Source organism: Mobula hypostoma, chromosome 1 (genome assembly GCF_963921235.1).
Source record: "Mobula hypostoma chromosome 1, sMobHyp1.1, whole genome shotgun sequence".
In the NCBI taxonomy this organism is placed as follows: domain Eukaryota; kingdom Metazoa; phylum Chordata; class Chondrichthyes; order Myliobatiformes; family Myliobatidae; genus Mobula; species Mobula hypostoma.
Window position 1 is genome coordinate 43,747,170 of NC_086097.1, and position 16,440 is coordinate 43,763,609.

At 38.2% G+C, this 16,440-nt stretch overlaps 1 protein-coding gene across 3 annotated transcripts in view; it reads right to left on the minus strand.

The window, feature by feature from the left end:
- ppp2r5ca (protein phosphatase 2, regulatory subunit B', gamma a) overlaps positions 1 to 16,440 on the minus strand; it is a 159,958-nt gene that overhangs the window by 129,461 nt on the left and 14,057 nt on the right. For all 3 annotated transcript variants that reach the window (XM_063047310.1, XM_063047303.1, XM_063047316.1), the window contains one exon: positions 1,544 to 1,706. In XM_063047310.1, the coding sequence (XP_062903380.1) occupies positions 1,544 to 1,706 (163 nt within the window). The remainder of the gene's footprint in view (positions 1 to 1,543; positions 1,707 to 16,440) is intronic.

Genomic DNA, 16,440 nt, shown 5'->3' on the forward strand with positions numbered 1-16,440 from the left:
AGATTGCTGAGCCTCTGGCTAGGATCTTTATGTCTTCATTGTCCACGGGAATGGTACAGGAGGATTGGAGGGAGGTGAATGTTGTCTCCTTGTTCAAAAAAGGTAGTAGGGGTAGTCTGGGTAATTATAGACCAGTGAGTTTTATGTCTGTGGTGGGAAAGCTGCTGGAAAAGATTCTTAGAGATAGGATCTCTGGGCATTTAGAGAATCATGGTCTGATCAGGGAGAGTCAGCATGGCTTTGTGAAGGGCAGATTGTGTCTAACAAGCCTGATAGATGGAACCTTTGAGGAGGTGACCAGGCATATAGATGAGGGTAGTGCGGTGGATGTGATCTATATGGATTTTAGTAAGGCATTTGACAAGGTTCCACACGGTAGGCTTATTCAGAAAGTCAGAAGGCATGGGATCCAGGGAAGTTTGGCCAGGTGGATTTAGAATTGGCTTGCCTGCAGAAAGCAGAGGGTCGTGGTGGAGGGAGTACATTCAGATTGGAGGATTGTGACTAGTGGTGTCCCACAAGAATCTGTTCTGGGACCTCGACTTTTCGTGATTTTTATTAACGACCTGGATGTGGGGGTAGAAGGGTGGGTTGGCAAGTTTGCAGACGACACAAAGGTTGGTGGTGTTGTAGATAGTGTAGAGGATTGTCGAAGATTGCAGAGAGACATTGATAGGATGCAGAAGTGGGCTGAGAAGTGGCAGATGGAGTTCAACCCGGAGAAGTGTGAGGTGGTACACTTTGGAAGGACAAACTCCAAGGCAGAGTACAAAGTAAATAGCAGGATACTTGGTAGTGTGGAGGAGCAGAGGGATCTGGGGGGTGCATGTCCACAGATCCCTGAAAGTTGCCTCACAGGTAGTTAAGAAAGTTTATGGGGTGTTAGCTTTCATAAGTCGAGGGATAGAGTTTAAGAGTAGCCAAGTAATGATGCAGTTCTATAAAACTCTGGTTAGGCCACACTTGGAGTACTGTGTCCAGTTCTGGTCACCTCACTATAGGAAGGATGTGGAAGCACTGGAAAGGGTACAGAGGAGATTTACCAGGATACTGCCTGGTTTAGAGAGTATGCATTATGATCAGAGATTAAGGGAGCTAGGACTTTACTCTTTGGAGAGGAGGAGGATGAGAGGAGACATGATAGAGGTGTACAAGACAATAAGAGGAATAGATAGAGTGGATAGCCAGTGCCTCTTCCCCAGGGCACCACTGCTCAATACAAGAGGACATGGCTTTAAGGTAAGGGGTGGGAAGTTCAAGGGGGATATTAGAGGAAGGTTTTTTACTCAGAGAGTGGTTGGTGCGTGGAATGCACTGCCTGAGTCAGTGGAGGCAGATACACTAGTGAAGTTTAAGAGACCACTAGACAGGTATATGGAGGAAATTAAGGCGGCTTATATGGGAGGCAGGGTTTGAGGGTCGGCACAAAATTGTGGGCCGAAGGGCCTGTACACTGTGCTGTACTATTCCATATGTTCTATCTATAACATATATATTCACACACACATATACACACACACACACAAAACTGAGTAAGTATTACCTTTTAAAGGTGGTAGTTTTTGTAGTTCCCTGTTGTTACTGATATTGAACCTAGAAGAACTTTGTCGCTTTTCTTTCTTCACCACTGCTGTGGAACCAGGAAGCTTTATTTTTGTCAACTGTGTTGTTGGAGGAGTACTGTTGTTGGATCTCTTGTTTGAGCTCTGCAAAACAAAAAAAAAGAATCAGTAGAAATTTTCAAATTGTACAACTGCTTGATGGCTCAACGCCAAGATACTTTGCAGCCTAATTCATTCAGCGATTGAAAGATGATGGTAATAAAGAAAAACAGAAAAAAAGCCACATGGAAATCTTGAAAAAAAATCCAAAACATGGTTTCTCTTTCCATGCAAACAACAGGAATTCTGCAGATGCTGGAAATTCAAGCAACACACATCAAAGTTGCTGGTGAACGCAGCAGGCCAGGCAGCGTCTCTAGGAAGAGGTACAGTCGACCTTTCGTCAGGACGAAGGGTCTTGGCCTGAAAGGTCGACTGTACCTCTTCCTAGAGACGCTGCCTGGCCTGCTGCGTTCACCAGCAACTTCGATGCGTGTTTCTCTTTCCATGGATGCTGCCCAACCTGTATTTCCAGCACTTAATTATTTTATTACATTACAGTTCTATTTGGCTTTTGAGAAGCTATAACTTAAGTTTAAATCTAAATCATCTGTTACTATACGAAGACTTTCAAATATCATCTTCAAGAACTTCAAAACTGAAATTAGTTATCTAGTTGTCGTCAGCATCTTTGGTGAGAGGGTAGCCAACATTTCAGATTAAAATAATTTGAATCAGGTTTAACTGCTGGAAATGTTTTCAATGTCGCTCGGATTGATAGGTTGCTTCCATCAAGAATTGTTTGCTAAATATCTTCAAAAGACAGAAGCACAATGTAGAAATGCAATGTCCATCAAATACAAGGTCTTAAGACATACAAGTACAAATGCTAGCATGTGGTCTAATTGCTAAATCAAGTTCAGTGTGAGAACGTGGAACATTATGCACTTTGGTCACTTTTTAATTTTCCAATCTGTCAAGCCTCAACAAACAAAAACACTTCTGACATCATCAGTCATAAATGGAGCAGCTGAAGATGGCGCATCCTAGGACTCTGCTGAGATATCCCTTCAACAAAGATATAAGCAGAAAAAAATTGACCAATAACCAGTGCCATCTTTACAGCAGACAACTCCAGCAAATGAGATTCTGACCCAATTCACATTGACTTTTTATTTTGAGACCGTTTGATGATAATTTGTAAATTGCTGCCTTGCTGTCAAAATCATTCAATCCTTGCCTTCATGTCAACTCGATTTGCTCATACAAGATCTTGCCAAGTCATAAGTTTCATGGCTGATGTATTTGCTAAATGCTTGGAATCATCTATGATCCGAAACAAGCAAGGAAAGCAGATTGTCTTCCCTGGAGGTTATTAACATACCAGAAAGATTTTTATCAATTATCAAAAAGATTTTTTTTCCTACTTGTCTTGGAAGATCAAGTAACTGCAAAATCATCAGTTTGCCTTTCTTATAAATGCTGAGCATTTTCAATATTTTGATTTTTATGACACCTTGGCAGTATTATGGTCTTGTATTCCTAATTACTGTAATTAAATTCCTCATCTTCTATGATAGAATTTGCTCACATCCACAGATCATTTATTCAGATTTCAGAATAACTACCACCATACTTTGTTTAGTGAAAGCTTTTTCAAATAGTCTTACAAAGCTTTAGAATATGGCCCTTCATAATTAGGTAAGAATTACTTTTCAGAATAAAGAAATGAACCTTTGTACATAACAGTTTAAATGAACACCCAAGTACTCTGGTGTCAATGCAAGTCAAATAAACTTTTTTTGCAACTGCTAACTTATTTGGACAAATTTAAGCTCATGAAGGTAGCACTATTTTCATAAATAAAACATGTGAAAATGTGCAGATGCTGGAAATCCAAACAACATACATACAATGCCGGAGGAACTCAGCAAGCTGGGCAACATCTATGGAAAAGAGTATGGTCAACGTTTCGGGCCGAGACCCCTCAACAGGACTGGAGAAAAAAAAAGACGAGGGGTCAGAGTTGGAAGGTGGGGGGAGGGGAGGAAGAAACAAGGTGACAGGTAAAACGGGGAGGGGGAGAGGGAGGAGGTGTGAGGTAAAGAGCTGGGAAGTTGATTGATGAAAGAGATACAGGGCTGGAGAAGGGGGAATCTGATAGGAGAGGACAGAAATCCATGGAAGAAAGAAAAGGGGGAAGAGCAGCAGGAGGGAGGTGTTGGGCAGGCAAGGAGATAAGATGAGAGACAGAAAAGGGAATGAAATGGTTGGAGGGGAGAGGGGGCATTACTGGAAGTTCAAGAAATCGATGTTCATGCCATCAGGTTGGAGGCTACCCAGATGGAATACAAGGTGTTGCTCCTCCAATCTGAGTGTGGCCTCGTCGTGACAGTAAAGGAGGCCATGGACTAACATGTCTGAATGGGAATGGGAAGTGGAATTAAAATGGGTGGCCACTGGGAGATCCTTCTTTTCTGGCAGAAGACAGAGTGTAGGGGTCTCTGAACCTATGTCGGGTCACAGTGATATATAAGAGGCCACACCGGGAGCATTGTATACAGTAGATGACCCCAACAGACTCAGAGCTGAAGTGTCATCTCACATGGAAGGACTGTTTGGGGCCCTGAATGCTAGTGAGGGAGGAGATGAAGGGGCAGGTGTAGCACTTGTTCCACTTGCTTGTTCCCAGCGGCCACCTACTTTAATTTCACTTCCCATTTTGACATGTTACTCCATGGTCTCCTCTACCGTTGCAATGAGGCCACACTCAGGTGGAGGAGCAAACCTTTTATTCCATCTGGGCAGCTTCCAATCTGATGGTATTACATTGACTCTCGAACTTCCAGTAATGCACCCCACGTCACTATTCCCCATTCCCTCCCCCCCCCACTCACCTTATCTTCTTACCTGTCCATCACCTCTCTCTGGTGCGCTACCCCTTTTCTTTCCTCCATGGCCTTCTGTCCTTTCCTATCAGATTCCCCCTTCTTCAGGCCTGTATCTCTTTTGCCAATCAACTTCCCAGCACTTTACTTCACCCCCCCTTCCCAGTTTCACCTATCACCTTGTTTCTTCCTCCTCTCACCCACCCCCACCTTCTAACTCTGACTCATCTTTTCTTCTCCAGTCCTGATGAAGGATCTCAGCCCGAAATGTCGACTATACTCTTTTTCATAAATGCTGCCTGGCCTGCTGAGTTCCTCCAACATTTTGAATGTTACTATTTTCATTAAAATGCCTGCAATCACTATAGAAATTAAAATTGATCTGTGTAAATGATTAATGATCTGGAGTTGCAGTTACTTTTATGTTTTGTAACTTCATTGAAATTCCTTCTCTTGCTCCCAGATGAATCAATGCTGGAAATGAAGTTTCTTTCATATAGCTGAATCACGAGATGCTGCTGTTATTGATTGTAGATCTACTTGCATTCACTTTCCTTAAACATTTTTCAATTCACTAACCAGTGGTTAGATTTTTAGAATATTAACAGAACCTAGTACTCCAGTCAGCCTTGGATTATGATAATTTTTGACATTTATTTTCCATATTGTCCTCGGAGTTTTTTCTCTTTCCTAAAAAATGTCTTTCCTAATTTCAACTAAAACTTATTTTAGCAAACTTACTTTGCCATCTCCAACCACCTTTCAGTAAATCTAACATTATTCAGTCCATTCAGATTTGTCTAATTAGTAAGAATTGGAGACAAGAATGAAATATTGAATTTTGAAGAAAGAATACCAACAAAATAATGTTTATGTGTATTAAAATTCTTCTGGGTGTGTGTTACAAGTAATTAATAATCAGAATTTAAATATTTCTGGTACATATTAAATGCCTTAACAATCTATTAATCTCCAAAAAGTGTCAATAGTTGCATTGTTACTTTGCCACTTGCAAATTCAATCCATGCTGACTCTCCTGTGCAGTCTTGAAGGTCATCAATGGTGCTTTTTCTGATCAATGATTTCATGGCATTGATTAATCGCTGAGAATTTTTAATCAAATATTTATTCCCCCATGGATTTCACTATACATATCACATTGCCAGACATTACAATGTACAGATTAGCTGCCCTTTTTCTTGTTTAACAGCAATAAATAAATTTCATAGCATTTTGGAAACCTCAGGATCCAGAACAGCATTACACAAACGTGTTCTTTCCACAGTCTTCTGACTAAATTTGACTTGACAATCTTTTAGAAATAAAAACGTAAAAGGTCCAACCAATCAGATTGTAGAGTTATTTCAAAGAAAGACTGATACTTTCTTGCACAACTGACAGTTCTCTGATATAGAGGCAGATAGAAAATCCATTTAATTTCTCAGCTATTTCTCTATTCTCATTTTTAATTCAACCTGCTTCGAAGGGACTTAGAAAAAAGTTGTTTCAGTATGGAAAATGACAAGTAGCATTAGTGAATCTATTTAATGCTAATTTACATTTAATCTATGTATTCCTTCCAAGATCAGCAGGTGATTTGTTTTTTTTTAACGTCATCTTTGAATAATTAGGATTAAAGATGTAGTTAGAGTGTTAGAAACAGGAACTGGGAAGGGGATTAAACAGTTGATGAAAACTCAGCCATCTAGGGGTTTATAAACATTATTTAGTTCACCTTCAACTTTCTTGTAAAGTTTTATTTCCAAGACTACATCAATATATTTGTTAGACTCAGAACCTTTGTGCCTTTTCAGTTATCACCAGATAGCATTCCTTTGACAAGGAATATATAACAGTATTGGACCAAATAGCTGTCTTCTGCGTGGAAGTGTGGGAACACAGTAAAATTCTGATAACCCAGCATCTGATTGTGGGAAAATTCTGATGGTTTAGCATCTAGCTCACTCATTAGTCCACAGTGCTAATCATCAATCCAACCTGCAAGTGAGATGGGCAGCTGGACTTGAGAACATCAAAAGGGCAGTCTGAAATTCATTGGGTTCTACTCCCAGCCCCTTTTAAACTCATTGGAAAACTTATACTAAAACCTAATACGAAAAATGTGAAAATGAAATCATGTTTGGGATTTGGTGTCAGTAGGAGAAATTACATCACTACATAGTTCCAATTTGTAAAATAACCAAAAGGGAGTAGGGAAAAGAGATATAACATTTCAATGGAATTTGTTAAAACTTTCAATGCAAAATAAAACAGTAATTTAATTCATGGATTTTTCAATTATGTTCAACATATAATATTCTCACGCTTTGATAATTCACAATTCTTTTTAGTTTTATGTGTATTTAACCTAGAATACTTGAATCTAGTTTTGTGTGTCAAAGGAAATGGAGTTTGTTATCTCCCTGAAAACAGTATTTATTCGTATAAGTTACATCACGGTTCGGAAAATGCAGAAGCTTTATGAGGTTGCAAGAGTTTGGCAAGTTACAGCAATAATCATTACAGCATTTTACCGCAATGAAAAGCAAAACATTTTCTACATATTTCTTATGCCTCCTCTATTATTACATGAAAGGCAAATTAGAGGGAAAAATCAAAAACAAGAGTTCAAAACCGGTCATTTAACATTAATTTTATCAGATGGGGCATGCTTGTAAAGAACTTTTTAACTTCAAATTTCAGTAGTTGATTGAACACTCTTTAAATAAAATAGAGAGGAACATGTAGGTTAAGTCAGGTGTCCAGGCAGCTACATTTCTATCATGCAGAGTAGAGCTAATGGCTCAATTGAAGCAACCTCAAATGTGCAATTAGGGAAAGAAAGCAATGGAAGATTGTGGAAACAAATGATAGCCCCAGATCCAATTAACAAATAAAAAGGTAGGTTATTTTTGGCTTTGTAATACAGTGGATTCCAGTTAATTGGGCCATTGGTTTACTTGGGACAACTCTTAAAGAACAAAAACAAATTGAGAAAATAGCCAGGATTCCCTTCACTTCAGTTGCATGCAGTTTGCTGAAATAAGTAGTGTTGCTTTGCTGCTGCTTGTGTGTGGGAGGGGTGAGCAGGAGGACTTTGGGGTTCTAACATTTTACTGTCGCTCATTCTTTGGGGTACTCTCCTGTTTTTGTGGATGTCTGCGAAGAACAAGAATTTCAGGTTATATATTGTATACATTCTTTGATATTAATTGGAACTATTGAACTGTTGTGCGGCCGTTAGACACTACACCATGCTTAGCGCAGTTTTTTAAATGGCATCAGTTGTGTGTGTTTATGTTCAAAAGCAATAATAATATATTTGACAAGAAATGAGCAGTAAGACAATTAAGAAGTGTTTTGCTCACTGCAGTTTCAAGCATTCCATGAAGATGCTAGAAACAGTTGGGAGTAAAAATTAAACTATTTCATTACTTCAACAAGTTAGGAACCATGAAGAATTTGAATAGGTCAATCATCTTGAATGTTATACGTATTAAAAATGAAGATTCGGAAGATGCAATTGTTGAAAGCGTTGTACGAAATCCATTACCTGCACCAGGTATCTGCACTGATTTTGTTCATTTAAGAGTCTGTCAAAAGAACATGGCAGCATACATTGGAAGAATTCCTCCATCAACAGCTATTAGGAACTAATAGTTTTATTGTACTGTAGTAGTATTGGTAGCCTTCTAATTCATTCTCTATTTCATTTAAATACATAATTGTTAATCAGTAAAATGGTAGCTTGTCTTTTTTATACTCTTTTAACTGCTAAGTTTCGGCTAATTGGGGAAGCCGCTTAATTGGGCCAAAATGTAGTGGTTCCAATGAACCAAAATCCACTGTATATTTAAAATAGCAGTAAAAGATGAAAATTAGGATTTCCACATTGACTGAACGAAGTACAATTAGATAAAGACAAATTAGCACCAGTGGGACAAAAAAAAACTACAAACAGATACAGGAAACTACTACAAAAAAATTAAATTTTTTTGCCATTATTGCGATATATCTGGCTCACATGGGACCACCTGTCGTCCAAGACATTACACCTTCAATTCAGCACAATGACTAGGCTGATGCTGCAGTAAAGAATTCAAAATGCTATGCTATCAGAAGGTTTATCAGTGCAAGTGTCTTTCAGTTTAGGTACTTCATTATCTGTCTCCAAAGTAGATGCAAAACAAACTTACTACAGCACTATTGAAAGCTTCAAGGCATTTCCAGTATGATAACAATGTTATAAACACTGAATGCCTATATATTTTACAAATATTGTATACCTTATGGTATTTGCTGCTTCTATTTTCAACATACATGTCCTTTGATAATAAACACACATAAAAGTTGCTGCTGCGTTCACCAGCAACTTTTATGTGTGTTGCTTGAAATTCCAGCATCTGCAGATTTCCTCGTGTTTGCTTTGATAATAAATTTACTCTGAACTTTGAAAAACTATTGCTAATGTAAAAACAAGTGAATACTTTGTATGAGAGGATATTTATTCCACAATCAAATAATTTGGTCATTAGCAAAATCCACCAACAGCAGAGAGACAATGTTTAAATATGCTACTACATTCCTTAAACCAAAACAATATTTAAAAAGCATAATGTACAAGCTGTTTACAAGATAATATACACGATTGAGAAAAAGCTACAAGTGAAAAGATCTCTCAACATGAAATGGTGACATACTGACACAAAATTTTGACACAGGAAGTAAGCTTATAATGAAAAGAAGTGCTTACATTGCACAAGCGAGATTCTGCATGGAAAAAAAAACTCCCTAGATGTTTCAGTGAGCAAAACAATGCCCAAATGGACTTTAAGTGAGGCATTACTCACTTAAATGAGTAATAGTAATGCCTCATTGTGAGTTAATCCAGAACTTTAAAATGCATGGGATTGAAGCCGATTTGGTGGTTTGGATTTGTAATTGGTTTACCCATAGAAGAAAAAGGGTAGTGGTGTATGTAAGTGTATTATTCTAGGTGGAAATCTGTGATCAGTGGGGCTCTGCAGTAGGGACCTTTAGTTGTGAAATACATAACTCAAACACAAATGTAGATGTGTTTAGCTAGTAAATTTCCAGTCATCACAAATTGGTAAACAGTGAAAAATGTCATCAAAGTGTAAGCAGGATATAGATTAGTTACAGATACGGGCAGAGAAATGACAGATGGGAGCTTAATCGTAGCAAGTGCGATTTTTGTAAATTCAGAGAGCCTGGAAGACGTTGGCAGGGGTAGCAATGGAAGCAGATAGGACAGTGACATTTAATAAGCTTTTCAGTGGGCACTCAAACTTGCAGGGAATGGAATTAAATGGATCATGTGTTGGCAGAGGAATTAGTTTAGTGAGGCATCATGTTTGGCAGAGACATTTGTGGGTCAAAGGGCCTGTTCCAGAGCTGTATTGTCCTACCTACAAAATAGCATTACCCTCCAAATCAAAAAAATTAGATTAGCAGAAGCAATAGTTGAACTCATTCAAAATATCGGATTAGTGTTATATCTCACATGGTAAAATTTATATATAGACTTTATGTATAGGAATATGAATTTGGAATTCAATCCAACAAAAGGGACAAATGGACTTTAAAATGTCTCCTCACAACCTTCAAAAAATTATTGCAGAATATGAACAGTGAGTAGCTGGCTGGTGGCGCAGTGGCATCAGTGCTGGACTTTAGAGCGAAGGCTCCCAAGTTCGAATCCAGCTGGCTCCCTTGCACGCTTTCCATCCGTGCTGGGTTGAGCGTCGAGCTAGTAACTCGGCCTCGTAAAAATAAGGCCTGCTAAAAAAAAACGCAGTCATGACAGTGTCCCGATGACTCCACCTGGAGTTAAGGGTTTTCTTCTATGAACAGTGAGTGGTGTTAGTGTCCATATTGAAAGCAGAATGTAATTGACCTTCCTGACTATAGCCTTTAGGACCTAGGGCATTCAGTCATTTAAAATTTATATAAGATACTGGATTTGCAATGGTCTGCTGAAAGTGCTAGCCTTACTTTGTGACAGCTCCTGTGTATCTATCGCAGGGTTCGGCAACCCTTTTGCCTCTGTGGGCCAGATAGTGTATTAATGAGCCAGATAAATGCCATAAAAAATCTTAAAATATGGGAATTATCCATTTAAATACATCTAGTTATGCTTTGCCTCAAGTTAATGAATAATGCACGCTAGAAAATCATTTGTGCTTAAGATTGCCTACCCCTGATCTATCACAATATTCTGTCAGTGAACTCTAGTTGGGAGGAATACAACTCGTGAAAGAATCACCCCTCTAATTACAGGACATCACAGGGATAAAGAACTGTTTTATTTCAATGGAGATTATTGGTCTACATTTAAGTTATTTTATGTTAATTTTTTAAATTCAGAACATCTTAATGCAAATTTAAACTAAAAAAAATTGAGGATCATTTAAAATCTATCCGAAATATTAATGAACAATCCAAAAATCCTCAACTTTGAACAGAACATTCCTTCTGCTACTTTGCCTCTTATCAAAACCGTACAATATGCATTACAGCACCAGAGGCAAAGTTGCCACTGAGATGTGATTTAAGGGCAATGATGGCTCTGAAATCCTTTGCATTTGGACCATACATCTGTGCGGGTGACAGGTCAGATAAGACATAAGACATAGGAGTGGAATTTGATCTATTCAATCTGCTCTGCCATTAGATCATGGCTAATTTATTTTTCCTCTCAACCCCATTCTCTTAACTTCTCTCGTTACCTTTGACACACTTACTAATTAGGAACCTATAAACCTCTTCTTTAAATATACCCAATTGTCAATGAATTCCATAAATTCAGCACCTCTAGCTAAAAAAAAATCTTCCTAAGCTCTGTTCTAAAGGGCATCCCTTTATTGAACCTGTGCCCTCTGATCCTAAACTCTCCCACTACTGGAAACATCCTCTCCATGTCCACTTTATTCAGGCCTTTCAATATTCACTAGTGTTCAATGAGATCCCTCCTCATCCTTCTAAACTCTAGCGAGTATAGGTGAGAGCCATCAAATGTCCCTCATACATTAACACTTTCATCCCCAAGATCATTCTTGGCCCTCTCCAATGCCAACATATCTTTCCTTGGATAAGGGGCCCCAAAACTGATTACAATACTCCAAATGCCATCTGACTAATGCCTTATTATGCTTTAGCATTACATCTTTACTTTTATATTCTAGTCCTCTCAAAATGGATGCTAGCATTCCATTTGCCTTCCTTACCATCCACTCAACCTGTAGGTTAACCTTTAGGGAATCCTACATAAGGACTCCCAAGTCCCTTTACATCTCTGATTTTTGAACTCTTTCTCCATTTAGAAAATAGTCATCACCTTTATTCCTTCAACCAAAGTGCATGACTGCACCATGCTGTATTCCATCTGTCACTCCTTTGCCCGTTCTCCCAACCTGTCCAAGTCCTGCAGACCCCCCGCTTCTTTAGCAGTCCCTGCCCCTTCCATCTATCTTTGTATTATTAGTAAACCTGGCCTCAAAGCCATTAATACCATCATCCAGATCCTTAACATACAAAATGAAAAGTAACAAACCCAACACTGAACTCTAGGGAACACCACTAGTCAACAGCAGCCAACCAAAGAACGCCCTTTTATTCCCGTTCTTTTACTTTGTCAGTCAGCCAGCCAGCCTTCTATCCATCCTAATATTTTTCCTGTAACAGCATGGGATCCTATCTTATTTAGCAGCATCATGTGCAGCACCTTGTCAAAGGGCTTCTGAAAATTCAAGTAAACAACAGTCAAAGACTCTCCTTTGCCTGTCCTGCTTGTTATTTCCTAAAAGAATTCCAACAGATTTGTCAGGTTAGATCTTCCCTTGAGGAAACAATGCTGACTTTGGCCTATTTCATTATGTGCTTCCAGCATAATCTCTGTTATAAAATGTACCAAAAGTATTCACAAACAAAATAGTTTTCTTTCAAATTTAGATTGATTTCAATTTGAGAGAAGTATTCAGTATCAAGATGATGTCATGTACACCATCTGTAACTGATGTAACATTAGCATCGACAACATAAATACACTCCTGATAAATGTGTAATTAAATGTTCAAAACTTAAAAAAAAAATCATTTAAGACCAGTAAGATAAAGTGACTACCTCATTAGGCATTGTCTATAAGTAACCAAGACCCATATGTCAAAATACCATTTCCATTATTAATCCTTAAAAAGGCACCTGAAGAACCAGTAAATGCATTGGGCAACCATAGTTTGAGCATCAATTCCGCAAAGTTCCTTAGCCTGTATGCATGTCAATAATCGCCAAGAGTGACTTGCGTTAAATAACATGGCAGTTTCAATTGAATTGTATGCACTTAGAGCCAAGACAAAATATCCAACACATTCCCCATTTATATTCTCTGCTTCAACAGGAACCTGGGTTAAAAAAGCCTTCCATTCAATTCTGATAGCTTTAAAATTGTACAACTCAAAACAATAAAAAAATCATAGGTTCTATACTCTTATTTCCTTGGTTCTTCGCCCCTACTGAAATCTGTTCTTCTAGAGCAGCGGTTGCCAAAGTGGGCAACATCACCCCGCTGGGGGCAGTGGTAGAATCTGAAGGATTACACGCTTAATTTAAGAAATTAATTACTTATTATAGGCATTTGATCCTCAGTGCCTCATAATTGATTATGTAATCACCTCATCTCTTGATAACCCATCATTCTCTTAGACTTTGCTCAAAGCAAATTACAGTTGTTGAGAAGCAATGTGACATTTCTGTATTTGGCATAGCATGAGAAATCTGGACTAAAGAAATTGTTATTTCTTGCCTCTGCCTATGCATTATTGCCATTCACTACTGTAGTACAGTGTTAGTATGATTCCCATACTCATCATGCAGTGATGCAGTTTCTGTGGTTCAGGGTATGGTATTATATTATGAGCTATTATGATGTCATAACTTTCCCCTTTATTGATCGCAGTGCTTGGGGTTGGGTTTAAACAATAGGTGAATGATAGTTGTCGTTAATCCATAAAGAAAATGGCAGCAACAGAACAAATTGTATTGCTAAATCCATAAAGCCCCATACAATGAGTGAAGGACTGATTAGTAAGGGAGGTTCTGAGTAAGGTTTTGCATAGGTCACCAGATCAATTAAAGTGATTCTACTCAGCAACTGCTCTGTTCAAAGGCAAATAAATGAAATATCTGAGAACATGGAAGGCACATTGTGCCACATACTGAGGACAACAGAATTTGCTCTGCAGTTAGACAAGTCAAATTTGCCAGGCAATGAATATTTGCTTCTTGAATATGTTTGTTTCATAAAAGTGGAAGTATGGTTTAAGAGTTGTTATTTGCAAGGGGACAAGAAACATATGAAGGGGGAATCAATATTTCAGGTTGTTGAGTAATTTTTCAAAGAGAAGGATATTCTGCTCTGTAATTCACAGACATGTCATAAAAATCCTAAAATCCACAAACCATTGTAATGACAACGGTAAATAAGATCGTCCCATGCTCTCAATTCTCAACTATTGTGAGAACCTTGTATTGAGAATAATGAACAGATTGAACACTTACTGTTACACACCAGTCAAATGGCTCTCAAAAAGAAACAGATCCTTTTCTGCACGTTTTAAAACTGATAAAATTATTTAAAAACTTCAAATGCTTTGTTCAGTAATCAACAAGAATATTATGTATGACATTTGTCAGAATTATTCACAAAGTTTAATGAAATCAATCTTCAATTGCAAGGAAATTGTGTGAATCTTATTAAAATCAAATCAGTCGTGTCCACACATCTGTCCAAGTTAACTCTATTTAAGTGCAATGTTGGCCAATGTGACCTTTTCCAGTTTCTGAGCCCCTCTGAAATGGAAGACAAAGGAAGAATACCAGATGATGATCTTCAAGTGTACTGTGCCCATCTGGGTGAGCTGCATAAAGACAAGTCAGAGAGATTTCAAAATCTTCTCTCAATCCAAATTCCAGATTGGGTAACAAAATCTATTCCTTAAGTAACAGTAAGGATGGAGGAAGAACTGATCTCACCACAAAGTGACTTAGCGCTGAAGCCAAGGTTCATAAAAACCATAAAACACTTTTGGTTGCAGAAAGAAATCACTGAACACTATCCTGCACCGTAAAAGGATCAAGATGTTCTTTATTCTCTTTCCAACATCATATTTACAGTATGGTGTCAGTGCAGTTGCCCAACTTCTTTCAGAGCAATGAAACAGACTAAGTTATTGAATGTGGGGATCTGAGACACATTCTGAGTGACATTCAGTTTGATGCTGAGAAGCTGATAACACTGCACCAAGCCCAGCCATCTCATTAAAAGGTGAAAAAGCAATGAAGTAGTGAATAGTTGGACAACTAATGCAATTGTTGATGAAAATTATTTTTACTGTAATTAAATATTATCTGCAGATTTATTAAACAGACTGGAATAACTTTTGTCTCTGCTTTGAATTTGCAATTCCTATTTTCTTTCACTGTGCATTGTAAACCAAAATTATTTATAGTTTTTATGTAAGGGCCAGAAAGGAAGAAGAGGGGATGTGGTCTATAGGCGGTAACCCAAAAAAAGTTTGGTAAGCACTGCTCTGAAAAGTAATACAATAACTAAAACTGAGGAAGGATGCAGAAAAGCAATTTGAATTTCAGAATATTCTGCATTTGAAAATGTGTAGTTTTTTCAAATGCTATCATAGAAATTGGAAAAAAAAACTTAATGAAAAGAAAAATATTCCAAGTAAGATTATTAATCAACAATTACTTTAATCATTTTCTAAATTGAAAGAACCATTACAAGCAGCTAAGTTGGGATAAGGGTTCTAACAGTAGGATCAACCACTTTGCCTTGAGCTTCATGATAGTTCCTTAAGACACTACAGCACAGAAACAGGCCCTACGTGCACCCAGTAGGTACTCCATTTTTCTGCCTAGTCCAATCTACCCACACCCACATCATAGTCCTCCATACCTCTTCCATTTCTCTTTAAAGTTGCAATTCAACATATATCCACCACTTCTGCTGGCAACTCATTATACACTCTTACACCACTCTCTGAATGAAGCAGTCTCTCTCAGGATTCCCTTAAATATTTCACCTTTCACCCTAGACTCATGACCTCTAGTTCTAGTCTCCCCCAACCTCAGGGGAAAAAGCCTGTATGTATGTACCCTATTTATACTTCTCATGTGTATATCCCTGTAAGATCTCCCCTCATTTTCCTGTTTCAGGGAATAAAGTCCTAATGTATTCAACCTTTCCTATAACTCAGGTCAAGTCCTGGCAACATCCTTGTAAATTTTCTCTGCACTCTTTTCAAGCTTATTGATATCTTGCCTGCAGATAGGTGGCCAGAACTGTAAACAATACACCAAATTTAGTCCCAACATTGTGCAACTTCAACATAACATCCCAACTCCTATACTCAATGCTCAAATTTATGAAGAACAATGTACCAAAAGCTTTCTGTATGACCCTACCTACCTTCAAGGATTTATGAATCTGTATTCCTAGATCCCTTTGTTCTACTCCACACCTCAGTACAAGTCTTATCCTGGTTTGGCCTGCCAGAGTGGAAAACTTCAAACTTTGTGCCATTTTTCAGCTGATGCAGATTACACGTCAAGTCTTGATAGCCTTCTTTGCTGTCTATCCAAACACTTAGATAACCTGACGCTTAAAATACCATCAAATATTTTACCCATGACTGATATTGAGCTCACTGGCCTTTAACTTTAACATCCGCACATCACCCGTGGATAAGAACATAAGAGTCTGAGTACTGCAGCCCATCTAATCTGTGCTGAACTATTATTCTGCCTCGTCCCATTGATCTGCACCTTGGCCATTGACCTTTATATTCATGTAGTTATCCAAACTTCTCTTAAGTGTTGAAATCAAACCTACATTTTCCAATGTTCTATAGATTCAGGAT